The 27,577-nt window shown below is 37.8% G+C and overlaps 2 protein-coding genes across 2 annotated transcripts; one reads left to right on the forward strand and one right to left on the reverse strand.

The window, feature by feature from the left end:
- Positions 1-845: 845 nt before the first annotated feature.
- On the reverse strand, positions 846-4,327 carry LOC6039842 (metallophosphoesterase 1 homolog). The gene is made up of 3 exons (XM_001849297.2): positions 4,086-4,327; positions 2,997-4,024; positions 846-928 (listed from the first exon to the last, which is right to left on the reverse strand). Exons 1-3 carry the CDS (start codon positions 4,179-4,181, stop codon positions 898-900), a joined length of 1,155 nt encoding a protein of 384 aa, XP_001849349.2. The 5' UTR covers positions 4,182-4,327; the 3' UTR covers positions 846-897.
- Positions 4,328-7,488: 3,161 nt separating this feature from the next.
- Positions 7,489-27,353, forward strand: LOC6039844 (protein slowmo). The gene is made up of 5 exons (XM_038252639.1): positions 7,489-7,665; positions 7,752-7,821; positions 20,555-20,720; positions 25,504-25,809; positions 25,869-27,353. Exons 2-5 carry the CDS (start codon positions 7,790-7,792, stop codon positions 26,007-26,009), a joined length of 645 nt encoding a protein of 214 aa, XP_038108567.1. The 5' UTR covers positions 7,489-7,665; positions 7,752-7,789; the 3' UTR covers positions 26,010-27,353.
- The last annotated feature ends 224 nt before the right edge of the window (positions 27,354-27,577 follow it).

A 27,577-nucleotide genomic window follows, 5' to 3' on the forward strand; every position in this document is an offset into this window, starting at 1 on the left:
GGCGCAGGGGGTTGACGCATCTGTCAACGGGACGATGCAAGAAACCTGGGTGCAGAATAGTTGTCTGCAAAGCGGCCTCAATTTAGAACTGTCAAAGCGGAACCAATTTACTGTTTGAAAAATGATGCCAAGAATTGGCAAGTATTGTAATCGATCTATAATTTATTTTGTCAGGAAAAAAAAGTCGTGGGGCTTTTGAGTCAGTCTTAAGAAAAGGGATAAAATCAAGATTGTCATAATTCGTTGCTTACATTTCCATAAGCGCTATGTCTCACTCAAAACCTTTGTTTACGAATTGTTTAAGACGAATTATCAGTAACTGTGAATGACACCTGCCAATATTTCATCACGATGAAAACAAAAAAGGACTCTTTTAACCGCCCATCGTTTTGTCTACGAACAAAAAAAAGCACGAAGAACTTAATTTTTCAGCAAAAACTATTATATCATCAGATCCAAAATGTTTCAAAACGAGTCACTTCAGCAGCAAAAAATATGTCACGCTTGAGCTTGAACAAAGCCTTCTACTTTGTTTATGTTTGCAGCTGTAGTGCTGTTGTATTAGTGAGGAGCAGTGGGGATCATTCGGAAATCACGTTACGCATTCTGTCTTTTGAGCACCCAGCAAGAAACTAAGAAAAAATAGTTTTTTTTAGTTATTTTGAAATTTATATTTTCTCAAATAAATGTAATTAGTTACACTTATTTGTAATACTTTTTGTCATTATTCATTTCCAACTTAAACTAAGAAATTGCTCTAAATAGTTTGAAGCTGTTTTTTGTGTTGGGATTTATTGAACAACAATCATTACAAGCACGATACTGCAAAAAGATCATAATGTTTTTAAGTTTTTAGAATATTCAGCACAAAAAAAAAGATCCGTGGATGTCCAAGTTTCAGTCCCTTGGTAATTTGTTTGCTGAGGTACTGGAATAGAAAGCAAAAAGAAAGAAGTACTAGATTAGATATAGGTAATGGGATGTGTGGGTTTAAATAGGTTTAGACGAACTATTTCGTAAAAAATAATATGTTAAAAATTTAGATTTAATCAATACATTTTGTATTGTATTAGTACAGCGGCTAGCCAAATGTCAATCTAATGTTTATTTCTAACTATAAATTTAGACTGTAAATAAGCGTTATGAAAGAATTTGGATTTCTCTTGGTGTTGCCAAAACTCTAAGAATGTCTTTACTAATAAATGTGATAAGGAATTATAATTATTTTTTTTTGCATATTTAACTCAAACAGGAACGGCAAAAAGATTTCTCAGCACGAGTCTAACATTTACCCACCGAGGCTCTGTCAAATTGGATAAAAACGAAGAGCGCTGAAAAAACGAGTTTTGCAAGGAATTCCATAAAAAATTGGTTTCCTTAAACTCAAGAGCAATTTTGGATTATTTGAATGCCGAATTATCCACGCTCCTTACAAAAGAGTTTTTTTTTTTGTATGGACAATTGGGTACTAAAGCCCAATGTCAATTTTTATGAACAACGGTGAAAAACACGATCAAAAACCATTTCTGATCACTTTTTTTTATTTTAAAGCAAAAAAAATGACAAGACAACATTTTTTCGATGGATCAACTATGGTCCCCTTGGATAGAGCTGTCAAGTACAAACTTTTCTGTCAAGAAGGACCGCGAGGTAAATTTTTAAAAATTGATTTAAAAATCCTTTTTAAACCCTTTGTGGTTGTACAAAGGATCATTGTACTCAGAAAAATAAGCTTATCGCTGTAAACAATAATATTAGCAATCTAAGCTTTATTTTATGACTTTTTTCAAAATTGTGCACCAGAGCACCATTGGGCAGTAGGAGAACAATAATTCTTGAAAGCAGATTTTCCATGCACTTTTCACCTGTAACAGGGTTAAAAAAGACATTAGCTTTTTTTTAAGGACTGAAAAGAAAACTTTCCAGCCAAAAAGAACTACGGACAAAAAAATGCCGCCGAACTAAGCCGGTTGAAACATTTTTCAATATTTTGTTTTCTGTAAAAATAATTAAACCCAATAATAATATTTTAAGTTCAGAATGACAACTTGATATTTCGCTGCCTTTATGCTTGGTATAAGAGAGCACAGAGGCATCTATTTGCTGCTGTTTTTTTTATAAACGAAATAAATAATTTCTGACGATTTTTTAAGCAATACGGTTTGTCATTTCCGAAAATGGTTAAATATGAATAAATAAGACTAAAGACGTTTAGAAGTTGCGCAATTTTGAGCTCAGTAAATTGTCCTACAAAGAAACGCAATAAAATCATATGTTTTCATATATATTTTAGTTAAGTTTTAGTTTTTATAGAAAATTCTAGTCATGAATATTTATATAACTTTAAAAAGTAATAATAATGAAATTACTCCGCCTCTAGCCAGGCTTGCATCCAAAAATATAGTTTTCTAACCATTGTTGATCTTAAAAAACGATTGAAAAGAACTACTCTTAAAATATCGGAAAATTTAAAGTTTGGAAATTAGACTTATTTTAAGTTATTTTGCCAATGATTTCAAAATGTTTTTTAGGGTCCAAAACACGTATATGCCAAAAATTCTTAATAAACATAAACTGAACAAGATAAATGCAAAGCCTAAAAAAACAAGACAAACATAAAAAGAGAAGTTGAGGTTTTCATATGGCAAAATTTATTCACGGGATTACAACACGGGAACAACAAAAAAACTAAAAATAAAATTTGGGCATAAGAGGGTTAAATTTGTCCGATTAAAAAAAAAAAGATAAAAACTTAAAAGGAATGTCATCAAAAACAAATGTAAGAACATTTTCGTAATCTTACTATGCGATTTATTGCCACTTTTAAATCATTGTATTATTTACGTAGTTATCTAGTAAATTTTAAAATAATTTCGACTTCTTACCTAAAGCGCTAATTCTACCACTAAAATTACAAAACAAAATAGAGCATTTTAAAATAATATCAGACTTTTTTAGTACGAACTTCAAAACATAAATTTCACCTTAAAACTTACTTCGCCAACTTCCTGTACTCGCGCCGGCCACCGCGCGAAAACATCCGCAACTGGCTGACGAAGCTTCCGAGCCGCACGATCGAACTCAGCACCAGCACGATCCCCCCGACCAGGTAGATGTTGATGATGGTGTTCTCCACCGGCATCTGGCAGCGTGCGATCGTGTGCTCCGACTGGGAAATCTGCGCCAGCACAAAGCTCGGGTTGTTTTTGTTGCGCCAGCTGAACGAAGCCAGCGTGTACTCCTCGATGCCGAGTCGATTCTTCGCCACGTGGCAGTAGTGGTGGGTGTGACCGCTGAAGGACAACCGCGGTTGGATGAGTTCGCCAATGAGATCGGTTGATTCTTTCGAGATGACTTCCCAGCGTTCCCGGTACAGTTCTATTTGGGGCGCGTCGTACTCCTGGCAGGCTCGGTCCGACTCGCGGTACATCGGGTAGTGCTGCAGGACGATCGGCCGGCTGTACTCTTCTAGTTTTGGGACCGATTTGCATCCGTGGCCGACTCCGCGGCCACATTTGAAAATTGCCGAAATCCCACGAAGTTCCTTCTCCGCCGTTTCGCACAGCTGGCAACCGTCCCCCTCCATGGCCACCGAGTTGATCGTGACAAAGTTAACGCCCCGGATGCTGGTCATCGTGACGCCGGTGTTGTTGAAGGCCTTCCCAAAGCGGTGCGTCAAATAGGGATGGGTCGCATAGTGGAAACCAATGTCGTGATTTCCAACGATACTGTAAAGCTGCGTTCCCTCCGGCGTGTGGAACAACTTCCGGAACCGGTCCACGTACGCGTCAAATTCCTTCTGGTTGACCCAGTTTCCCTCGTCGAAAATGTCCCCCAGCACGAACACGGCCTCCGGACGGAACAGCGTCATGGCGGACTGGAAGGTGCGGTGCATTTGCCACTCGCGGCGCAGCTTGTCGAACCAGTGGCCGTGGATGGGCCCCAGCAGGTGGGTGTCTGCAAGGAGCATTACCTTGACCGGTTCCTGGCCGTTTACGGGGTGTGGTTTCGTGGGCCATTGGCACTGGAATAATTAAAAAAAAAAACCTTAAGATTCAACAAAAAAAAAATATCCTGGACCTTACCTCCAGCAGCACCAAATAATAGACGAAGAACTCGTTGAACAGCACCTGGCAGAGGGCACCGGCCAGCAGGCGGAACAGCAGATTACGTAGCTTCATTCTTGAGTGATGGATGATCGATGTTTTCTTCGGCGGACGATAACAGCGTTGCTGTTATCTTGGGCCGTAAAATCACTGCCGCTGCTGCAGCTGATAAGATAAAGGTTCTGTGACGAATTTCGTCTGCGGTGGTCAAATTGGGGTATCGAGAAATTAAAAGTGAGAGTGTGTGCGTGCAACATGGAGTTAAACTTTTTGAAAAGCCTTGGTAAGCTTCACAGCAACTGCACAGAAAGTTTAACTCCATGTTGCGATTTGACAGCTCGATAATATTTTGTTTACTTCGCTCTAGTACTGCGTTTTGTCTGCGAAAAATAGGAGAAACGTCAAAATTAAATGTCACCTTCAGAAACGGTTTGTTGTAAATTTTGTGTTTGAGGGTTGTCAAGGGGTGCGCAAAGTTAATTTTATAACTAGCTTACATAATTTTTTTTTTTTCAAAAAAAAAATAAAAATTAAACTGTTTTTGCATTATGAAAAATTATAAATTTTTAAATTCTTAAATTCTTAAATTCTTAAATTCTTAAATTCTTAAATTCTTAAATTCTTAAATTCTTAAATTCTTAAATTCTTAAATTCTTAAATTCTTAAATTCTTAAATTCTTAAATTCTTAAATTCTTAAATTCTTAAATTCTTAAATTCTTAAATTCTTAAATTCTTAAATTCTTAAATTCTTAAATTCTTAAATTCTTAAATTCTTAAATTCTTAAATTCTTAAATTCTTAAATTCTTAAATTCTTAAATTCTTAAATTCTTAAATTCTTAAATTCTTAAATTCTTAAATTCTTAAATTCTTAAATTCTTAAATTCTTAAATTCTTAAATTCTTAAATTCTTAAATTCTTAAATTCTTAAATTCTTAAATTCTTAAATTCTTAAATTCTTAAATTCTTAAATTCTTAAATTCTTAAATTCTTAAATTCTTAAATTCTTAAATTCTTAAATTCTTAAATTCTTAAATTCTTAAATTCTTAAATTCTTAAATTCTTAAATTCTTAAATTCTTAAATTCTTAAATTCTTAAATTCTTAAATTCTTAAATTCTTAAATTCTTAAATTCTTAAATTCTTAAATTCTTAAATTCTTAAATTCTTAAATTCTTAAATTCTTAAATTCTTAAATTCTTAAATTCTTAAATTCTTAAATTCTTAAATTCTTAAATTCTTAAATTCTTAAATTCTTAAATTCTTAAATTCTTAAATTCTTAAATTCTTAAATTCTTAAATTCTTAAATTCTTAAATTCTTAAATTCTTAAATTCTTAAATTCTTAAATTCTTAAATTCTTAAATTCTTAAATTCTTAAATTCTTAAATTCTTAAATTCTTAAATTCTTAAATTCTTAAATTCTTAAATTCTTAAATTCTTAAATTCTTAAATTAAAATTCTTTATTAAAAATTTGTATTTATAAATTTTATTTTCCTTTACATTTTTGAATATTTTGTTTTTTTTATTCCCAAATATTTGATTTTTTTTTATTCAAAAATTCAAAATTATCGAAATTTCAGTTTTTTAAATATTTTATTCCTTAATTCATATTTGTTTTAAATTTAATCTTAAAAAAATCTTTAATTTCAATTTTTATTTATTTTCTATTTTTTGAATTGTATTGTTGAATTTCTTTGTTCCTTTAATTTAAGAATTTCGTTGTTATTTTATTCTCGATTTTTTGAATATTTTATCTCCAAAAAATATAAAAGTATCTAAATTTTAGAGTTCTTTTGAAATATTTCAGAATGTCATTGGTTGAATTTTTAAATTCGACGGTAACATTTCAAAAGGCATCATGTACATTTTGACGATTTCTGGGTTATTGTATATTCTGAAAGTACTTCTAATAAGCTACCTCTCCACCAAAAATGAGCAAAAGTTACTTCAGTAAAGTCTGTTTAATCATAATTTTAAATAAAGTAACATAAACAAAATCTCTGTCATCAGCAGTCCCTGTTTATATAGCCCTGTCAACCTGTCAAACAAAAGGCTACATAAACCCCGTGACGAAAAAAAAGCAACATGAAAAAAGCGCCATGTACATTCGGCGAAGAAAAACGAATCATAACAAAGCGCCCCCCTCAGTGACAGCAGGGTGATATCGACGTTGATGATTTCAAAAGAAATTATGTTTGTTTTTCTCAAATAAAATTACGAAAATAATGTTTTATTGAATATGGATGATCAAGTATCAACAAAAGCAACGTTTTTCATCGTTTGTTATCATTAGAACATCTTATTTTGCTTTTATATAAAAATGGTAATTGAAAATGGATGCTCAACATTCAAATGCGTTTTTCTCAAAACGCATGGTTTGTACATGATGCTTTTTGAAATGTTGGCGTCGAATTATGGATTTTTTTTGATTACAGTCCAGACTCGATTATCTGAAATCTCGATTATTCGAAGGTTTGCATGGAACTTCGGATAATCGAATCAGGAACAAAATTTTTTTTCGTATTTTTCGAGTTCTACATCCCCATTTCAGTCAAATTTGAGTTGCTTATTGCCTATTAGCATACCAAGTACAATTTTTCAATATTTCAACACCGCCATTTTGGCTGCCATCTAGGAATTGACAATTTTAAATCACATTAGAACATGTTTGAGGTCATAATCAAGCTTATTAAACAAAAACAAGGCAAATGCATTTTTTCGTGATTGGATTACCCGAAGATTCCATCATCCGATGTAAAATTTTTCCGAAGCCTTCGGATAATCGAGTCTGGACTGTATTTGTTTATTTAATTTCTTATTTTCTTAATTTTTGAATTTATATATCTATAAAGTTTAGATTTTTTTCAATTCTTTAAAAAAATTAGACTTATAATTTTTAATTTCGCAATTTTGGAGATCCTTAATTTTCATAATTTAATAACCTTATTTTTTCAGAATTTATTGTTTTCTGAGTTTTCAATAAAACATTATTTCCGTCATTATATTTTAGTAAAATAACCATAACTTATTTTGAAAATACAATTGTCTATATCGCCCTTCTGTCATTGGTGGGGTAGCTTTGTTATGACTTGTTTTTCTTCACCGAATGTACAAGGTGATTCAATCAATTTTGTTTTTGCTCGAAAATCAAAAAGTGATCAGAAATGATTCTCCGGTATGCTTTTTATATAAGTAAACATTTACAGATATGATTTTTATCGAAATGAACGTGAATTTAAACATGTAATAACTTAAGTAATTACAAATTCTTCCACTGTCCTCAACCATCGCCTCACCCCTCCCACCGCAAATTCATTCCCAAAGGGGCTTATAACTGTCAAGTGCTTGATCTGTCATCTGTCCTCGTCTTCACGGCCATCGTCGTCGCCGTCGCACGGAAAAATCCTCGTTCACTTTGTTCGCTGTAGCGAGTCGGGTCGGGTGTCGATTGATTACGTTTGGTTTCGAGCGTTTAATTCGCGATTCCGCGCAAGTGACGAAAGGCAGAAGCAAAGAGGAGCAAGATTCTCTTCTTTCCATTCCGCGAGTGACACTAGTGTGAGTGGTTTTTTTTTTCTGGTGTGGCGAAAAATTGGCAGATTCCGAAAATTTACGTGAAATTCCGTTTTCTTCCCCTCCCGCAGGTTCCACATCGGAGCAGACGCACACACACACACACAGGATGAAAATCTGGACCTCAGAGCACGTATTCAAGTAAGTGCGGGGGGCCACGGCCTGCTTCGTCGGTGGAAAGTTTGACAGCTGCTGCCAAGTCCGTCGCTTCTCAGGAAAGGGAGGACAGAATCGATTATGTAAAAGGCCTACTGCGGTGTTGGTGGTCGCGGGTGCAACGAAAGGGCAGGGAATGCTTCTGGAAGGTTCCCGTGTGGCGCGACGCGCAAAAGTGACAATTTTGGGAAGGGTCTCTCGGTCGCTTGACAACAGACCGCAAGAGATTGTGGACAGGTGACCTTTGGACGGACGTCGCTCGCCTGATTATGAAATTCGCTTTGAAAGCTGCATCAGATTTCAGAAGAGCGAAGAAAATGAATGAATGACGGAAGCACGTAAAGACACGACGGGGAGCGCGCGGTTGTGGTCGTGTTGCAGTTGTGGGTGTGCGCGGAATGTGCTTCTTTGTTGTGCAGGCGAGCTGAGGCACGTGTGTGGCACGACCGGCTGATTCGAGCTGACCAACTCGAAGTTGTTGTTAAACAGATTTCGAAGGTCTTACGACGTTCAGTGCAGAGCTTCAACTTGCTTGCGTCCTTGGTTGATGCCAAGTTGAGTGTCGCTCTGCGAAATGTCGATGTCCTCCAGGTAGGAAGTGCCTTGAGAGTGCGCACGGAATGAAACTTTCACGTTCCGTTAGAGGAGGGGAAACCTGCTGTATGAACACATAACTTGGATGAATCATCAACAAGTGCTATAAGATGTGAAAGAATGTGGTCATATCTGAGCGATAAATCAGGGTACAAAGTCTAGATTTTGTACTTGTTTCGCGTTCAAGTGGAAGTTCGACAAAGTTGTTGAACAATGCAATTTGATCAAGAAAGATTGTCAATAGTGAGCAACACAGTTAAATGTTATTTGTTTTTAAACTTTGACTGCTGAGTAAACAACATTTTCTGCATACATATTCAAAATAGACTTTTGAAACGGATCAACATGTTGATTATCAATTGTTTATCGAGCCATTTTTCTCACTGAGTTAGGAAACACGTCAACTTAACTGATAATTGTACAATAAAAATTGATCAGACTATTCTAAAAGTAAACACTTCTGTATCGATCCAAAGTCTGCATAAAAAAGTGTTCCGAAGTTGTTGATTTCTGGGTCGATGTTTGCTTTCGAAATATTCATACAAATTGCTTTCAAATAAATTATAGGGTGGTCACTTGAGTCGAGAAAAATTCTGGAATTCTCCAAAAATAAAAAAAAGGTGGGAAATGTTTTAAATCCGATGTACTTTTAAATAATTTGCATATTTTTTAAATATTTTGTTCAATTTTCAATTAAGTTACAGTCAACTTGTTTTGGGAACTTCAAAAAGTTCCAGATTCATTTCACTGTATAAATTTCACTTTTGATTTGCTTCTAGCCCTTTAAAACAAAATGATTTTATTATTACTTTTTAAATGACGAAAATGTATCAAAAAATTTGTCTAAAAAATCAACAGTATCAGTTTTTCTTCAGTTTTTTAGAAAAAAATAACGTAAATACCTAATAAACTTTCTTTTTCACATTTTGCGGGTCGAACGAAAAATTCAAATTTAATCCACAATTCAAAAGTTCTTATAAAAAATATTAAATCTAGAGTACTTTTTCAAAAGGTCCTATGTGCAAAAACATCAATCTGAGAAATTTGATGATAAAGTTTAGGTGCACATTTTTAAATCCCATTTAAACACGCTTGGGTATTTTTCGATTCTGAAAACGCCCAAATGGGTCTGGAGTAATGCTTTTCAAGTGTACATTTCGGAATTATATAAAAGACAAGATTACACTTAGTTCTGACGCAATTTGGTTCATACAACCTGTGAGTGCACATAGAACACGTTGCATAGAACAATTTTTGCATATAAGACTTAACGCATTGGACTATATTCATATGGCATTGCGCATAAAACTTTATCAAATAAAATTTAAACCTTGATTAAAAAAAAACAACATTTTTGTGATAATAATGTATGTCCAACCCTCTCGCAACGTGTAGGCAACAGCTGACGAAGAGCATGAAATATTTCAATGCTTCCAGCGCGTGAGAGGAGAGAGAAGCCGTTATTTCCCAATGAGCCTTCTGTCAGATGGGTGGCGGGTAGGATAATTTACGATGCCAAATTAACCAATGCGCCAATGTAAACAATCATTATTGTTTACTTTGGCGCATAGGATAATTTGACATGGTAAATTATCTTATCCGCCTATCGTGCTGTGAGCGCACATACTACATTTTTTAATCTATCGTTTTTTAAAGTTTTCGGTAAAAATATTATTTAACGGTTATAAACAAGTGTTTCGATAGCCCCCCCAGCAGCACTGCATGCGCACAACTTTTATTACAAAGTGGCGGATTATCTGGAGGCGGGCTAGCGCGGATTCCCGGTGATGTACAACATGCGCGAGCGGGACCGCACCGAGGACGCGTATGGGTTGCTGAACGAATATGCCGACGATGGAAGGAATACTATTGGCATCGCCGGCTCTCTGTTTGATCGATTTTTTGTGAGGGAAGCAAAAACGTTCGTGATCATCTTTAACCGGCGATTAAACAACGGACTGGAACGCGAGAGCGTCATCACCGAACGGGAAGTAGGCTGGTGAGAAGGTTACTGCTAAAGAGGTTGAGACAAAGGTTGGAGAGGAGAAAAGTGCAGCAAAGGACGGGAAAGGTTCGCAGAAGGAACCGGAACCGGATGATGTTCAAACCCCATAAGATGATGCTGTCCCGAAAGAAACGGCTTAGTCTGAGCTAATAGATTCACCATTTTTGACTGTATTTTTCGTAAGGTTATGATTTACAAAATGTATAACTAAATTTATTGACTTTATTTCATGTTGACGCAGCATATTGTACATGTGTTGTCGCCATTTTTGCACTGGAACGAAATCTCAAAGAGACCCGTCGGATGTTTCAGCCGGACTTCCGCTTCCTTTTGACACGGGATGGTCATTCGATGGAGGTACGTGTTGATCACGATGTAATCGGCACCAGCTTTGAAGATGTCCAGATGAGTTTCGGTGACCGCGTTCGGGTTGGTTGCGTTGTATCGGCTACTTCACTGCCCAGCATGGTATGGCTAACTTGCTTCGACAGATGCGTCGAGTAACCTCCGTCGATGACGATGTACTCCGGGGAGAACAACGACGGATTGGGGGTGATCGATCGGTTGAATCTGCGGTAACGAAGGATACAAGATATTGATTTAGGAGCTGCCCTGAGATCCTTGCTCTTCGCCAAAGAATTATTCCGATCTCAGGGGTTGGATCTCCGAACGGGTTCTATGGCTGTTGCTTGGCCGACGGGTGAGGTCAGCTGGGGATTTGAAGAGCGCGAGTCGCACAAAACTGGAATCAATTGCGTTGATCGAGGTGCTTATGCGGCGTTCCGAATCGCGCGCATTTACCACCTCCAGCATCTTCGAGTTGACGAACGCCTCGTCAGACATGCATTGGCACTGCACGCGGTTAGCACGCGTGCTATTTTAACGGTTAGCACTGCGCTTTCAATCATAGCACTCGCCCTGGCACTCGAACAAAAATGGTAACCAGGTTGATTTTTCATTTGTTGATTTAAAATTTGCTGTCATAATTGTCTAGAATGTGATGGATCCGACAACGTTAACATTCATCAGTAGATTTGGTGAAGTGGTAGTGTTTAAGAAATGTAAGCAGAAGATCCATGGTTCTGATCCCCTCAAGGTAAACTTTTTTGCTTTTGCGAAAAGCGTAACAATATTTTTAATCAACGCAGATTATTGTCCAGGAATCAAAATAACAGTTTGCATATAATAATGAAGCTAATCGTTGCAAAGTACCCGAAAATCAGTTCCAGGTGACCTGGAGACCTAAAAGGACGTGGTCTGGCTGGCAGTTAAATGGGTATAGAATTTAAATTTCAATTCTTTGAAGATTTGGCGGACCCTGATATTAAATTGTTATGGAAAATCTGGAAAAGGTATGTTACATTTGTAAGAGATTCCCATCGGCCGGTGATCAAATTTGCTTGAATAAAAGACCCTAAAAATGGAAAAAATCCTATGAGTGCTAAATGGGAGTGCTAAATAATAGCACTGGCACTGGGCTAGAGCAGCATGCTTTGAACTTGGTGTGAGTGCTAAATTTTATGTGCTAGTGCAGAGCGTGCCAATGCACGTCTGCGCCTCGTAGTCATGTCTCCGAGCAAGTCCAGGATCTCGTCCGAGTACTGGGTAAAGTGCTCGTATGAATCGAACACCGCTGAACTGCCAGGGCGCATGAACGAGTCTGTTAGTCACAAAGAAAACAGGCGCAGAAGAAAATAACTTGTAACGTGCTGTGCTGTGGATGTGCTGTTGGCAGCAAGAATTGGAAGTCTATCAGCGGGACTTTTTACGGAGGGCCTCGCGGCGCGGTGGTTAGCGGCTTCGGCTGACGATCCCTAAGTTGCTATGGGGCGCGGGTTCGATTCCCGCCTTATCCTCCTGGCTTCTATCGGATGGGGAAGTAAAACGTCGGTCCATTTGCGAAAAGAGGTTTTGGGTGACTCACTACACATAACCTTCGGACGCCTACAAATGAGTAGAAACTTGCAACAGAGCCCACAAAAGACCCGGGGGTTGTTTAAGTGGATTGCTTTGCTTTGCAGCGAGACTTTGCCGGACACCTCCAGATGCTGCAGGCAGGTGAAATCATACGACGAGTACGCCCAATGGACGTAATCCTAAAGCGTAGCATTGCAGACTGCACGATAAGAGAGGTAGAAAGGTAGTCGTGCGGAATATCCAAGTTTTGAACATCCGAAAAGATCAACCACTGCAGAACCACTGTGGAAGTCGTGCTCTCAGACAGACAGATGGACTTTATCTGGTTGTAGGGGCAGTGAGGGTAGAATGGCCCATGGGGCAGAATGGGCCACCCTTGGTTTTGGGCTTTAGAATGGATTTTACCAACCTGAAGGCAAGGGTCTAATAAAGGGCGTAAAATAACATCACCACACCGAAAACCACGTTTGAATTCATTGTATTTTTCGAATTATGAGCAAAAATGTAAATTTATTGACAAAACCACGCAAATGTTGTTAATTTCAAGTTTCTTAAATAAGTTTTTCAATGTTTATAATGTTACCAGGAGCTATTACGAAGGTAATCAAACAACATCGGAACCTCAAATAAATTTAGAGGCTTGGTGGTGGAAGTGTTAAATTAAAATCCACTTAAGGACAGAATGGACCACCCTTTTCCTGCCTTATAAAAACAATCAAAAGTTATGAAATTTTGGTTAAATGGATTATGTCGCTCCTGGTAGGTTCACAAATCACGCTACATACAACATTAGTTGATTTTTTAGTTGTTTTGATGCTTATTTAAAAAATAGTGTCTTATTTCAACATATTAAAACTATTTCAAAAATGTTTGTTTTGGTAAGTGACTATTTTCATAAAAGTAGTCTAACTTCATGGAAACTATGTTAGAAAGGTCCCTTTAATCATTTATTATCTCCCTTCAACGTTTTATTAGACAAAATGGCTTGTTTTCTAAGGTGGCCCATTCTGCCCCGCACCCAGAAAAAGTAGCCGAAAAAAACTTTTTTTTTAAGTGGCTCAAAACTAGTTTTAAGCTAAACATTTTCATCAACCAGGTATACAACATTGAAGGGAACATCCCAAAGCATAAACCTACTACTCTGAATTCATAAATTTGTATGTTTTTCTATGGTTTTTGGGGCATTTTACTTAATCGGGCCATTCTGCTCCCACCCCCCTCCCCCCACCCCTGCCCCTAACGCAGTTCTTAAGCTGGCTGATGAGCAGCTATTAGGACCTGTAGAGCGCGGAGAGTCACAAGTGATTCTTCAGCGAGGTAAGTTCGCTCAGATAAGCAGCCAATTCTTCCGTAAAACCAGGTTGTTTGTGGCTGGCTGTGAGAAAAGATCGTCACGACGACGAAGCCGCGACGCACTTGTCGTAGTGTCCATGGAACTGAAAAACCACGGTGTAGTACTGACCGATCGTGCACGGCCGCCATGCGACCGCGCATTCCGGTGGCGCTGCTCCAGCTGGACGATGCCCTGCGTAGTCAGAAACAACACGTCGTTATCGAAGCGCTTCTGCAGAGCCTTTGTAACCCAGAATAATGTACGGTTTGTCCGACTGGATCCACTTAATGATCAATTCTTCATGAAACTGATCGTCTCCTGCAGCGTGACCGGATATTTCTGCGTCGTACGGAAATCACCACGAATCGAGAGTTCCTTAAGTGCAATTTGTAAGGTTTTGCCCCACAAGAAACAATGACCAAATTGGGAATCAGCAAACTCGTTCAGTTCACTGGAAGCAGCCACACTGGAGTGCCCCGCACCTTAGACCAACTTCATTACAAAAATCAGCGAACCAGGCACTTCAACTTGCACCTCGACGGAAATGCGCCGGGAACTAAACCGCCGCAACCTATATGTTTCCGCCCGCTCCGGCGGCCCCAGAAACACTAGTCTCAGCAGCTCGTGCATTTTTGGATTCTCGGACACCTTGTCCCAAGCGGCCCAGACGATCTGCACCTGCGTGCGTCATTATGAGCTCGTCGTTGGCGAAGTTGTTGATAGCCGATCCGCTCGGCAATCTTAAATTATTCAACGTTCGCCTTGAGGATCTCTGACGAGACCAGGACCACGAAGCGGATGGCGGGCTCTTTTTTTTAGGTTTCTAGAAGCGTCCTCTGTACCACGTCCGCCGCCGTTTGGTTGGTCGTTGTCGGGGGACCAGGTACCGTAAAACAGTGCTGCGGGTGATTAAAAAAATAGTTTAAGGTTAAGGTTTATGAAATTTAACAGCACACAAAAAAATATTTCTGAATGTTACATCATTTATGATGTAACACTTTTGCACGTCATTAAACATTTAAGTTTAAATGAAATTTGATGTAAATTTGCAACAAATTATACGTAAAAACATGATTTTACGTGTGATTCAACCGTTTACGTCGAATCTCAAGTTTACATCAACTGAGTTTACATGTGATTCATTTTTTCCGTGACGAGTAAATTCACATATTTTTTTCTGTGAGGATAACATTTCCCTCCTGGCCAAAAGGGGGGATGTTTTCTGGCCTTCCGGATGTTTTTGTCGATTCCGTGGCCATCCGGAAGGCTTCCCTGCGCAAGAGGGATGATGCTTTTTGGCCATCCGGATGGCCACGGAACCGGCAAAATTCATCCGGGCGGCCGAAAAGCATCCTCCCTATTGCACAGGGACACCTTCCAGATAGCCACGGAACCAACAAAAACCCATCCGGAAAGCCAATTAACGTCCTCTCTCTTGGGCAGATACACCTTCCAGATGGCCACGGTACCGGCAAAACCAACCGGGAAGGCCAAACAAATATTCACTCTCTTGCACAGGAACGCCTTTCGGAGGCGACCCGTGTTCAGTAAACCAGAAATTACCTTTGGAAATCACGGTAATTTTCCACCCTACTTACCGTATTTTTTTTTTTGTTGCCGCTATCATTCGCCCTCCGACACTTTTCTTTTTACACTCAGACAGTCCAGAAAATCTCACAACAATGATCTGTCCGGGATCCTATCAACCAAAACAAAAAACATATTTTATGCTGTTTTATAAGTTGTTTTGGTATGTCATGCTGGGAGTCGTATCCGCCAGATTCGGGAGAGAGAGCTCATTGGTTAAATTTTGCTCCTCTCTTTGGCTGTGTCAGGCGTTGAAACATTTCATACTCTCTTACAGCTGACGCTTACACGTTACCGAATCCTAGACAAACATAATTATTAAAAAGATTTATGGATATAAAAAATTCTATCATAACTTTCTAATTATTCAATAAAATGTGTACATACGTCGTTTTTCTATTAGCGTATGTGCATAATGATTGAAATATATTTAAAATTGTACATAGGTTGATTTGTTATTGTGGTATGTGCATCATTTTACTGAATGCACATAGGACACTGAGAGGTAAAACGACGTAAATTATTTTGTTTGAAAATTCAAGAGAATGCTCATAGGTTATTTTGCATTTCGCTAATAATTTTAAAAATTAAATACTTAGAAGAAATCGGGTTCGAGGATAGTGTAGTTTCGAATATGCAGAACGTCATGCATTGAATAACTCAGTTTGTTTACTTTTGGCGCATAGGACCTTTTGAAAAAGTACTCTAGAAATATAGTTTTTTTTTTCGGAAAAACATCCATCATCCGACCCATCGTTGTTTAAGTAAACGAAAACCCTTTCCAACGAGTCCACAACATCGATAATCTGGCAACCCTGTCTCGAGTTATGACCACTTAAGTAATATCTGTGTTCTTATTTTTCTGGATCTTAAAAAAATAGCTGAAATATGTGTCCGAACCACTCATATTACCCATTGTTGGTAAAAAGTGAGGAAGCATCAACCACATAGGTGGATTAAGTTCGTTATTTTTATTTCGGCAATTTTTAATTTATTTAAATTATTTTGCTGTTACAAAATTTCTCATGAAGTAAGTGGTAAAGTATGAAGTCTTATTTAATAAAATGTAATTAGTAGTTGGTGTAAAATTTAAAACATGGTAATACTGACAAATTTATAAATAAACATGATTTTTTTAGAACTGAATATCAAAATACAGTAAATTGAAAAGGAATGTTGGTAAAAATATTTTTTGCATAAACTCTTTGATCCTTTTTTCAAATAATGAACTGTTTTAAGGCGTTCCCAAAAAAATTAAAACATAAAAATATGTGTTATTTTCAGCTTTTTGCCATTAATTTTTCTTTTCCTATTCTGCCGTTCTACGCATAATTTTCCCATGTTCGAAAACGTGCAACTGAGAAAAACTTCATTGAATTTTTCGATCGATTTCTGTATTTCTACGCATAATTGTCCCGCCGCCCTTTATGTCCCCAATAACCCTGTTCACATTTTCCCTGGGCCTTGTCAAGTCAAGGGGTATGATTTGATCCTAGTGCATTAGTTAAAATTTGGGTATAAATTCTTTTTTATAAGCACTATGGACACCACTTCACCACCAAATCTGGAGTTTTTTTTGAAAAGGACCAATAAACCAAATTTTCAGTTTTTGCTTTTTGGGTGTTTTTAAATACCCCTGACTCAAGGCGGTTTCAAAAACACCCAAAAAGCAAAAACTAGAAATTTGGTTTATTGGACCTTTTCAAAAAAACTCCAGAAATCCAAACTGAAAATTTGGTTTATTGAACCTTTTCAAAAAAAACTTCAAATTTTATGTGTTTTTCTAAAAATATACGAAAAACTAAGCTTATAAATGGTACAAAGTCAAAATCGCCCAAAAATGACATGGAACAATTATGCGTAGAACGGCAGTATTGAAGCCAAGGAACAAAAACTCAATGTTTTTCAACGCTAAATCGGACGTTATTTTTAGATTTTTAATATTAAAAAATAAATATTGTTTTATTTTTTTTTCCTAATATCGAAATCTTGAGAATTTCCCTGCCTCAAGTACATTTTTTTAATTTGATGTAAATTTTCAGCTTCTACAAATTGTCATTCAGTTGTTTTTTTTTTAATTTATTTGTAAATTATGTTAAGTCGTAGGTGCTGACTGTTTTCTTATAAATCATTTGCAATCATTTTTTAGGCGAAAGATTCTATTTTTTTAAGGTTCTGGAAAAGACGAGAAGCTGAAAAAGAGATTTGAGTGAACACCCTGAATAAAAGATAAAGTGAATAATTATGTTTCAATATAGTTTTCTACGAATTTTTGAACATTGGACGGTCTGTGAACTGTTCCAAAATTGTAAGATGGCTGTATTTCAAGATATTCGTAATAATATTCCACAACAGTATTGCCAGATCATCGTGCTTTACTGGAAAAGTCTTAAAATATCTTTTCAATGAACTATGATAAGAATGTTATCGAGGTTTTATACAGAAATCCGACTTATTACTTAAATTATTTAAAAATCTTTTTTTTAATGGGATTAGTGCGCTGACCACGGGGACGCGCTGTCTTGTTTTTGCATGCTCATTTTCATTTCTTTTGTGTCGCTGTTTGTGTGCTTGGGTGTGTGGTTATTATATATAGGTGAAGGGATTTTATTAAATGATCATTATCAGACGTGCATTGGCACGCTCTGCACTAGCACATAAAATTTAGCACTCACACCAAGTTCAAAGCATGCTGCTCTAGCCCAGTGCCAGTGCTATTATTTAGCACTCCCATTTAGCACTCATAGGATTTTTTCCATTTTTAGGGTCTTTTATTCAAGCAAATTTGATCACCGGCCGATGGGAATCTCTTACAAATGTAACATACCTTTTCCAGATTTTCCATAACAATTTAATATCAGGGTCCGCCAAATCTTCAAAGAATTGAAATTTAAATTCTATACCCATTTAACTGCCAGCCAGACCACGTCCTTTTAGGTCTCCAGGTCACCTGGAACTGATTTTCGGGTACTTTGCAACGATTAGCTTCATTATTATATGCAAACTGTTATTTTGATTCCTGGACAATAATCTGCGTTGATTAAAAATATTGTTACGCTTTTCGCAAAAAGCAAAAAAAAGTTTACCTTGAGGGGATCAGAACCATGGATCTTCTGCTTACATTTCTTAAACACTACCACTTCACCAAATCTACTGATGAATGTTAACGTTGTCGGATCCATCACATTCTAGACAATTATGACAGCAAATTTTAAATCAACAAATGAAAAATCAACCTGGTTACCATTTTTGTTCGAGTGCCAGGGCGAGTGCTATGATTGAAAGCGCAGTGCTAACCGTTAAAATAGCACGCGTGCTAACCGCGTGCAGTGCCAATGCATGTCTGATTATATTGCATTATTATATTTAATTGATTATATAGCCACACTTTATTTTACACTAAACACATTATACAAAACACATATGAAACTGTTAACAGGAGCGTTTGGTACGGTATGTCCACGCATCCTTACTCCCCTGTAGATTCTGTGAAATGTGATCCGTTCTCAGAATCCTCTCTGCGGTAAACACAACGTAGTAGGGCTGGCCGCTTTAATTTTTGCAATACATTTTCGGGTGTTCTCGGATGTACTGCAATTATAAATAATGACAAGAAAAGTGCTTGGGGCGTAATCTAATCACAAGACTTTCCAGCATGCTTTCATCGGACTGGCTGCGTTTGTGTTAGATTAGATTAGATTAAAAATCTTTTTTTTAATGGTTGGTGAAAAGTTAAATAAATAAAAGCAAAAATATTTAAAATATACCACTTGAAATCGAACTCAATATTACGCCCTTTTGATATGTTAGTCTTGATTTAAAACACCCTAAAACACTTTTTGATTGCAAATTCAATTTTACATCGAAAAATGAAGTTGAAAATTTTTTGCGACCAATATTTCGAATTTTTGAAAAAATCTGTATTGATTCAAAAAATCATAACTCGGTCAAAGATGTTTTGCCCATTCTGGAAATTTCAGAAAAGTTGGCATTTAATGTCCTCTAAAACATATTAAAAAATAAAAAAAAATTAAAAATAGTGTTTTTTTGCAAATCAAGTTTTAGTGACAAAAAGTTAAATAAAAAATCACCAATTTTTTTTTTACCGTGTCTCATTTTTTTTTCAGTGTAGTCCATATCCATACCTACAACTTTGCCGAAGACACCAAATCGATCAAAAAAATCCTTCAAAAGATACAGATTTTTGAATTTCACATATCATTTTTGTATGGACAGCTGCCAAATTTGTATGGAAAATTATGTGGACAAACTAATGATGCAAAATGGCTTCTTTGGGCATACCCGCATACCGAAGGCACCAAAAAAGTTTCAGCTGGATTAAAAAATACAAAAATTAAAATTAAAGAAAAAAGACCGATTCCGTAGAGAACCGCTCATACAGATTCTGGAAAAAAAAACCATTCGAAAAAATTCAAAGTGCACGTGTTTCTGGGAACCCCAAAGTTCATGCTTCACCTCGAGTTGAGCCTGCGCAGAGATTTTTTTGGTCCACCTGAACCAGATTCTTAACACCATTGCCGGACTCCACCGAACAACAGGGGATTTGGAAAACGGAAATTTTCATGTTCAACTTTTTTTTATGAGGTTAAGGGAAGTTCTCCACGGTATCTTCAAGAAAGTATCGCTTGGAGTTTGACAGTTTTTGGAAGAAATCTTCTCATCTCTTTTTGGATAAATTCTATGGGTAGTTCAGGCTGGCAGGCAGTTTGGAAGGTTGAAAATTTGGTTGGTTGGTATTACCTCTTTGTTGAGTTGTTTTATGTGAAATTTAATAGAAACTGATGAAAGTTCCTGATTTTCCTTTAAGGTGGTTCCAATAACTCAAGTCGAGACAGGCTTCCCGTTTCACATTACATAAACTAGAAAACAATTATTTTTCGGTTCAGGGATTCTAATCAAATAATACAGCAAAAAAGAAAAAAAAATCTACTAATGAATCAACATAGCCATTTTAGGTTGATACAAATTTAGTTTAATTTTTTGTTCTTAACTAAATTGCAAATATCTTGGTATGATTTTGGAAATCTTGAACAAATTGCTTCATATTCATAATTCGAAATAAAATTTACAAATACCAATGTCCTTATTCGAAATAAGATTTCTTTTTCCAAACCCAAAGCACAGATTTCCCAGCAGACTGTCGGCAGCTTGTCCATCATTCCTCCACACACACACACTGACTGACTGTGTATTATGCATTACGTGTTCCAATAATAACTCACTGTTCTCCGTTTCTCGTTTCTTTTCTCCCCCTCCAACAGCCACCCGTGGGAAACCGTGGCCCAGGCGGCCTGGCGCAAGTACCCCAACCCGATAAACACGGCCGTCATCGGCACCGACGTCGTCGAGCGGCGCGTCGTGGACGGTGTCCTGCACACGCACCGCCTCGTCAGCTCCAAGTGGTACTTCCCCCAGTGGGCCCAGAAGGTGGGTATTTAGAACTTGGGAGGTGCGGACCAGGTGCGCAAATTCCCAGGATTACGAGTTTATTGCGGCGTAATTCCTGACTTTTTTGATAACGAGAAGCTTCCAAAGCTAGCTTTCAATGAGGATTGAACTCAATTCTTTAAATCACGTTCAATTTTGCTGATTTCATTGCCACGGTCAGTCTCACTTTCGCCCATCCCGCAAATGTAGCGTGTCCAATTTGAGTGTTTTAGCCAGAGCAAAACGAAAAAGAGAGAAAAGTCTTGGCGAAGTCGTCGGAATTTGCTGACGCTCGTGGCCGGCGAAAGGTGATAAAATACGAACCAAAGCCATCACTTACAGCGTCTTCTACACTTACAGTCTGTGGCACGTTACTTTTCCTCCTTTTTTCTTCTCTTATCAGTCTACTGCAACAATTTGCGCGTCACACAGAACGCGTAATCTGACCATTCAATCTCCCTCCACATCTGCCCTTTGCATACATTCACACGCCGCCGCGAATCTATTTCATTCTGTTTGAATTTGCCTCGTGACGACGACGACAACTGGCCATCATTTGAACAAGAAGAGACGAACGAGTTAGAGGACGCCGCGACGCTATTTCGTGACGCGACACGTGAGCCACGAGCAAATTTCTGCTCCTCTGCTATTACAAAAATAGTTTAGAACGAATTGTACGGACGATGGCGCACTCAGTAGGAGGAACCTTAGTTGGGGAAGTTTTTGTTGACGGAACGTGGGAAATATCTGTCACGGCATGTTTCGGAAGTTGTCTCAAACTAGACCTAGTTTAAATAGACACCGTCATACCTGTGTTGTCATTCACGCACGTTTGGTGTCAATTTTTCATTTGGAACAGATGGAACGCTTGCACTACTCACAGCACTTAAACTTCACTGTATAACTGATCAAGTTGTTAAGGGGTTGAGGCATTACATTTTTAAATTTTGTGGTAGAGTATCATGCTGCGATTAGAACTGACTTTCCGCGATAACGCGTTTTATCTAATCTCGTCGAAAGTAGTCTTAATCCCGTTTCGATTGATAAGAATCGCGTGGTTGCTGAACTTAAACTGGGTCAGGTCGAAACCTAAACATAATTTTAACTTACTCAATATAAACCCAAGGGGTTGGAAACTCTTAGAGCTATACTTATTATGTTAACCAGTATATCAAAATATATGTTAGTATACTAATTATTTCCTTTACATACCGCCAGTATACTTACCAATATACTGAGAGTATCTTAATATACTAACAGTTTATTGCTTTTCGGTCAGTATACTAACAAGTATACTGGAATATCATTAGTATACTCAGTATTTTTAAGTAATATTAGAGTTTCCAGCCCCTTGTATAAACCCATTGAAGTTGCTTTAAAAAATCAACACAGATTGGCTTAGTTCAAAAGTTGACATTTTCGGTCCACAAAAATGCTTCAAAACACTCGAGTCGTGGTGTCAATCAGGGTAGCCAGGCCTTGGTCACGCTAAAATAAAAATAAAATCTGGAATAATCTGGCAAACCAAATTGCACCAGTGACGGATGGGCGAGTAGTGGAAGGTAACAATTTTGTAAAAAAAAGTGACATGATACAAAAAAATCTTTGATGAAAGCAAGGTATTATTAATTATGTTTTTTGCAATTCCGTCGTAAAACTATTTACTTTTCCTGTCATTCTTGAACGACGAAATAGCCTACTTTCCTGTACCAAAAATAACAGAATCTAATAGCAACACTTTTCAAAATAAATGCTGAAAAGTTCTACTTTTCAGCACTCAAATGGGTGCTGAAAAGTTGGACTTTTCAGCACTTGTTTCGAAAAGTAATACTTTTCAACATTTTTTTGATTTAAACGATTTATTGACAAAAAAATGAAAATTTGACATGAAATTTCACTCAGTGTATGTTTTTTGGAATTGCAAAAAATGTTGTATGGAACTCGTTGCAAAACTTGATTTTTTCAGCACTCTTCGTATTTATCCAACTCGGTGAACCTCGTTGGTTTTGTATTAATAAACCTCGTTACTTTTGTATTAATAATCGTAGTTTTTTTTAGTCTAGAGCATTAAAGACATAGACTTAATAGTAGTTTATGCAACAAGTTGCAAAAAGAGGATTTTTTCAGCACAAGTCGTACAATTATCCAACGAGGTTCACCGAGTTGGATAAATACGAAGAGTGCTGAAAAAATCAAGTTTGGCAAAGAGTTCCATACAACATTTTTTGCAATTCCAAAAAACACACACTGAGTGAAATTTTATGTCAAATATTCATGTATTTTTAATGGTTTAAATCAAAAAAATGTTGAAAAGTGTTACTTTTCGAAACAAGTGTCTATACATAAGATGAACTCATGCCAAATATGAGCCCTCTACGACAAAGGGAAGTGGGGTAAAACGGGCTTTGAAGTTTGAGGTCCAAAATACATGAAAAATCTTAAAATTGCTCGCGTTTGCGTAAAACATCATCAATTCCAACTCTCCTAGATGCATTCGAAAGGTCTTTTGAAGCACTTCAAAATGAGCCATAGACATCCAGGATTGGTTTGATTTTTTACTGTTAAAAATGGATTGTTTTAAAACCATAATATCTTTTTGCAACAGCCTCCAACACCCATACTCCCATAGGTCAAAAGTTAGGGAATTTCATGTACTATAAGCTTACGGTATTAAGTTTTTGGCCAATCGCAGTTTTTCTAATAGTTTTTCGATTTTTCTGAATCAAACATTTTACAACGTTAGTTTTTGCCCTGTAGGCTTCCATAGCGGCACTTTTTGGTCACAATTTTGTCATATTCGGAATTCTCGGAAAATTTCACGTTAGTTAGAAGTATTGGAGTGGTTAATTTGATTTAAAAAAAATAAAACATTTTTGAAAAAAGAAATTGATTTTATTTACCCTGCGATCAATGCATCAAATGCTGTATCAAGTTGGCGAAACCCTGTTTCACCCCTAATCCAACAAATTGTTAAAAAATATTTAAATTCATTTTAAATGGCAATTTTTCCATTCAAATTTACAACTCCAATACTTCTAACTAGAGTGAAATTTTCCGAGAATTCCAAATATGACAAAATTGAGACCAAAAAGTGCCGCTATGGAGGCCTTCGGGGCAAAAACTAACGTTGTAAAATGTTTGTTGTAGAAAAATCGAAAAACTATGAGAAAAACTGCGTTTGGCCAAAAAGTTAATACCGGCTTATAGTCCATGAAATTACCTATCTTTTGACCTATGGGAGTATGGGTGTTGGAGGCTGTTGCAAAAATATATTAAGGTTTAAAAAAAACCAATTTTCAACAGTAATTTGCAAAAGCTATGAGAAAAAATCAAGCCGATCCTGGATGTCTTTGGCCCATTTTGAAGTGCTTCAAAAGACCTTTCGAATGCATCTACGAGAGTTGGAATTGATGAAGTTTTACGGAAATGCGAGCAATTTTAAGATTTTTTAGGTTTTTTGGACCTCAAACTTCGAAGCCCGTTTTACCCCACTTCCCTTTGTCGTAGAGGGCTCATATTTGGCATGAGTTCATCTCATGTATAGACAAACAAACGCTGAAAGTTTCATCCAAATCGGAGCACCTCGATACGACCTCTAGAACAAACCGAGCAGAATTTACAAATACTGCTTCTTAATCTTTTCTGCAGGAGCAGCAAAGTGATGCCAGAAGAGAGTGAAGAAAAAGTTTATGTTTTCAGCGGCGGTTTTATTATTTCTGTAACATTTTAAATAGTAGACAGATCTCTTTGCACTCTTCGGCAAAGTTGTTCCCTGGAACACGGACTATAAACTCATGAGGTTTTTGAAAAATGCAAAAATCGTAAAATTCAAGGTCAAAGCGCCAGATCCTGTCGCAACCAATCAAGCTCATATTTGAGATTCGGGCTCAGTACAACTAGGGGATCATGTCCTGAACTGCCCGCAAAATTGACCCGTTTTGTTACATCCTAATGCGCACCCACGTTTATCTATCAGGGTAATAAAAGTGAGGGGGTGCGCATGGTTGCTCAACATGATTCCATAACATTTTTATACAAACATACAATTTTATTTATTGGAAGGGAATTCACTTAAATTCAATTGACGAAACTGAAACATTTACTGACATCAACTCCAACATTGCCGTGTTGATTTATCTACGCATAATTCTCTAACGCATTTCTGCGGATATCCAAATCTCGTTTTAGCAGTTGTATTAAACTACAAGTTGCTGATATGTTTGCAATAGGTGCCTAATAGAATTACATGCCCTTCCCCTATTGAAGAATTTTTGTATGGACAACTTCCAAAATTGTATGAAGATTTCTATGAGTTTGGAGGAACCAAAGATATCTTTTTGTTCAGCATTTTTCAAAGTCACATGAAAAACATTATTTCAAGCCAATTACTGCTGTGTTGGTATATCAATAATAGATAGATTTGTGGCTCAATGCTAAATGCCGCCACAAATATTGTATCCCTCCACGCCACGATCCGACAGCGTGCAGTAATTAGCCCCCGTCAGCAAAAACTCTTGGCACCGTTTGCCACGCCGCTTCGCCTGATGATGCCTTCTTATTCTCACCACTTTGTATCTCTTTTACCATTCTGGTGTTACACAACCGCCTCGATATACTCGAGTTTGCACGCCATCGCCAGCTGACCGACCCGAGACACTTACCTTCTCAGACATGTTCAAGTGATTGGGCTAGAAATAGCCCAACCGGCGCGCGCCGCCGTCACAGGTCATGTCAGGGCCGTTGGGCCGAGCTATTGTAACCGTTCGCTTCGCTCTCATTACAGCTGATCGGATCGCCGAACGTGTGCTACGCCAGCGAGCAGTCCACGGTGGATCCGGGCAAGCGGCTGATGACGCTCAAGACGATCAACCTGACCTTTGGCAGCTTCCTGTCGGTGTACGAAACGCTCAGCTACGTTCCGCATCCGACGGACCCGTGCAAGACGCTGCTCAAGCAGGAGGCCACCGTCCAGGTGGAGGGCGTTCCGCTGAACCGGTACATGGAGGATGTGCTCACGAAGAACATCAGCACGAACGCGGGCAAGGGCCGGCAGGGCCTCGAGTGGGTGATAGGAAAGCTCAACTCGGAGGTAAGGGGATTGGTTTCGGCGGGAGGGGTTGACCCAAAATAATGGTTATTTTCTCGCAGGTGAAAGAACTGGCCACGTCGGCCGCGACCAGCACGAACGAGATCCTCACGCAGACAAAAAAGTCCCTCGACGACATCACGGACCAGGCCCGGAAAAGCATGGACGAGCTGAGCGCGACCGCCCAGAAGATTCACATATAGTAACAAGCGCTGCGCGGCGTCGTCCTCATCACCATCACCAGCAGCTGCGACAGCAACACCAAGTTCAACAGGTAGTTCTGCTGAAGCCGGCAGCAAAAACAGTGCAGGATCCAAGACTTCTTCTTCTTCTGCTACTACTTCTTCTGCTGCAACACCCGCAACGACGACTACACCGTCATCGAGTTCATCAACTTCAGCTAGAGCTAGTACAATCCCGCCAAGCACTTCTTCCTGATTTTTGGGCCAAACTTTCGTTTTGTCACCGTTTTTCCCCACTCTCTCTCTCCCTCAATCTGTCTGTCTGTTGGTCACTATTTTTCCACTGTGAAGCCAAATTGCGACCTCTAATTTATTTTATATAGTTTGCCAATTTATTAAATCCATCGTTTTCGTAAAACTGTTTTGCTCTTTCTGTTACGCACTTTTCAACACAACAATCGACGCCGGGCAGTTTGCGTGTGCTCTCCGCAACACCAAAAAAGAAAGCGAAAAGAAAGCAAATCAGAGAGTTAGCAATCCGTAACGATTCTAGGATTAAGGCAATTCTAAATGAATGCGACAGAGATGTATAGTTTAATCAACTTGTTCGACATGGAAGGTGGGAAAAGGGGGAGAAAATCAAACACTATATTATCGTGTAAATACTATAAACTAATTGTAAACGCTATCCTTAATTAATCAAACCAACCAAAACCGTGATTATTTAGCATTAAAACGTGACGCTACTAGTATTACTGTAGGAACTTTGATTTTTTTCAATTACACAATCACACAACTCTCGAGTTGGAGTCGCGAGCACCTTCTGTTTTCATGCTTGATTTTTGATAGAGTTTAGAATGCCAGCAGGAAAGTGGGAGGGAGAGTGTGGGGGAAAACCAAATCCCGGATTACAGTAGAGTAGATTGACACATTCCTGTGGGAGGAGGATGCGCGGCGCGAACAATAAAAAACAAGCACACCATCAACCAAACAAATGTTTAAACACGCGGGGGAGAAGCAAGTTAGGGCACCGTTTAGGAGGGAAATTTATCAAAACTTAATCCCGTTGTGTGTGCGAGAAGAACTTTGAGTTAGGAGAGAACGTGTGAGTGAGCAAAATTTAAAATTTTGGACCAGAGCGTAGGCAAAAAAAAATCATCATAAACAAGACATACGTCGTTGCTGTAGGACAATTGTTGCAAGATGGGTGCGGTGAAAGGAAGGAAAATTTGAATTTGGACACAAAAGCAACAACAACTCTCTGTTGTTTAAACGTTGCAATGTTTTTGATTCCTGGAAGCATGGAAAAGATTTAAAAAATATATAGTCTGTCTGAGTGTGATAGCTTGGATTGCAAAAAAAAAACTTCTCGACGTGAAGAATTATGATCCGAAATGCCAAACTGTGTCTCTCGTTTTATCTGTTGTTTGTTGATTATGAAAAAAAGTGTTGGTACGTCTTGAGTCGTATCCTGTATGACGTATTGTTCTGGCTGTCACACAAACAGAGTTGTTCAACAAAAAGCGGAGCGTCTAGCAAGTTTAAGAACTTAATACATTAAAAACTAACATCATTTTAACTACTTAAGT

This window comes from Culex quinquefasciatus, chromosome 2, assembly GCF_015732765.1.
Source record: "Culex quinquefasciatus strain JHB chromosome 2, VPISU_Cqui_1.0_pri_paternal, whole genome shotgun sequence".
NCBI lineage: Eukaryota > Metazoa > Arthropoda > Insecta > Diptera > Culicidae > Culex > Culex quinquefasciatus.

What these genes read in the sequence shown, in the direction of transcription:
- LOC6039842 (XM_001849297.2), bottom strand. Translation starts at nt 4,181, where the DNA reads ATGAAGCTACGTAATCTGCTGTTCCGCCTGCTGGCCGGTGCCCTCTGC. An exon ending in ATTATTTGGTGCTGCTGGAG is followed by an intron (nt 4,025 to 4,085) that starts GTAAGGTCCAGG and finishes TAATTATTCCAG; the next exon opens with TGCCAATGGCCCACGAAACC. An exon ending in GAGTACAGGAAGTTGGCGAA is followed by an intron (nt 929 to 2,996) that starts GTAAGTTTTAAG and finishes TTTCTATTCCAG; the next exon opens with TACCTCAGCAAACAAATTAC.
- LOC6039844 (XM_038252639.1), top strand. Translation starts at nt 7,790, where the DNA reads ATGAAAATCTGGACCTCAGAGCACGTATTCAA. An exon ending in ACCTCAGAGCACGTATTCAA is followed by an intron (nt 7,822 to 20,554) that starts GTAAGTGCGGGG and finishes CCCCTCCAACAG; the next exon opens with CCACCCGTGGGAAACCGTGG. An exon ending in TCCCCCAGTGGGCCCAGAAG is followed by an intron (nt 20,721 to 25,503) that starts GTGGGTATTTAG and finishes CTCTCATTACAG; the next exon opens with CTGATCGGATCGCCGAACGT.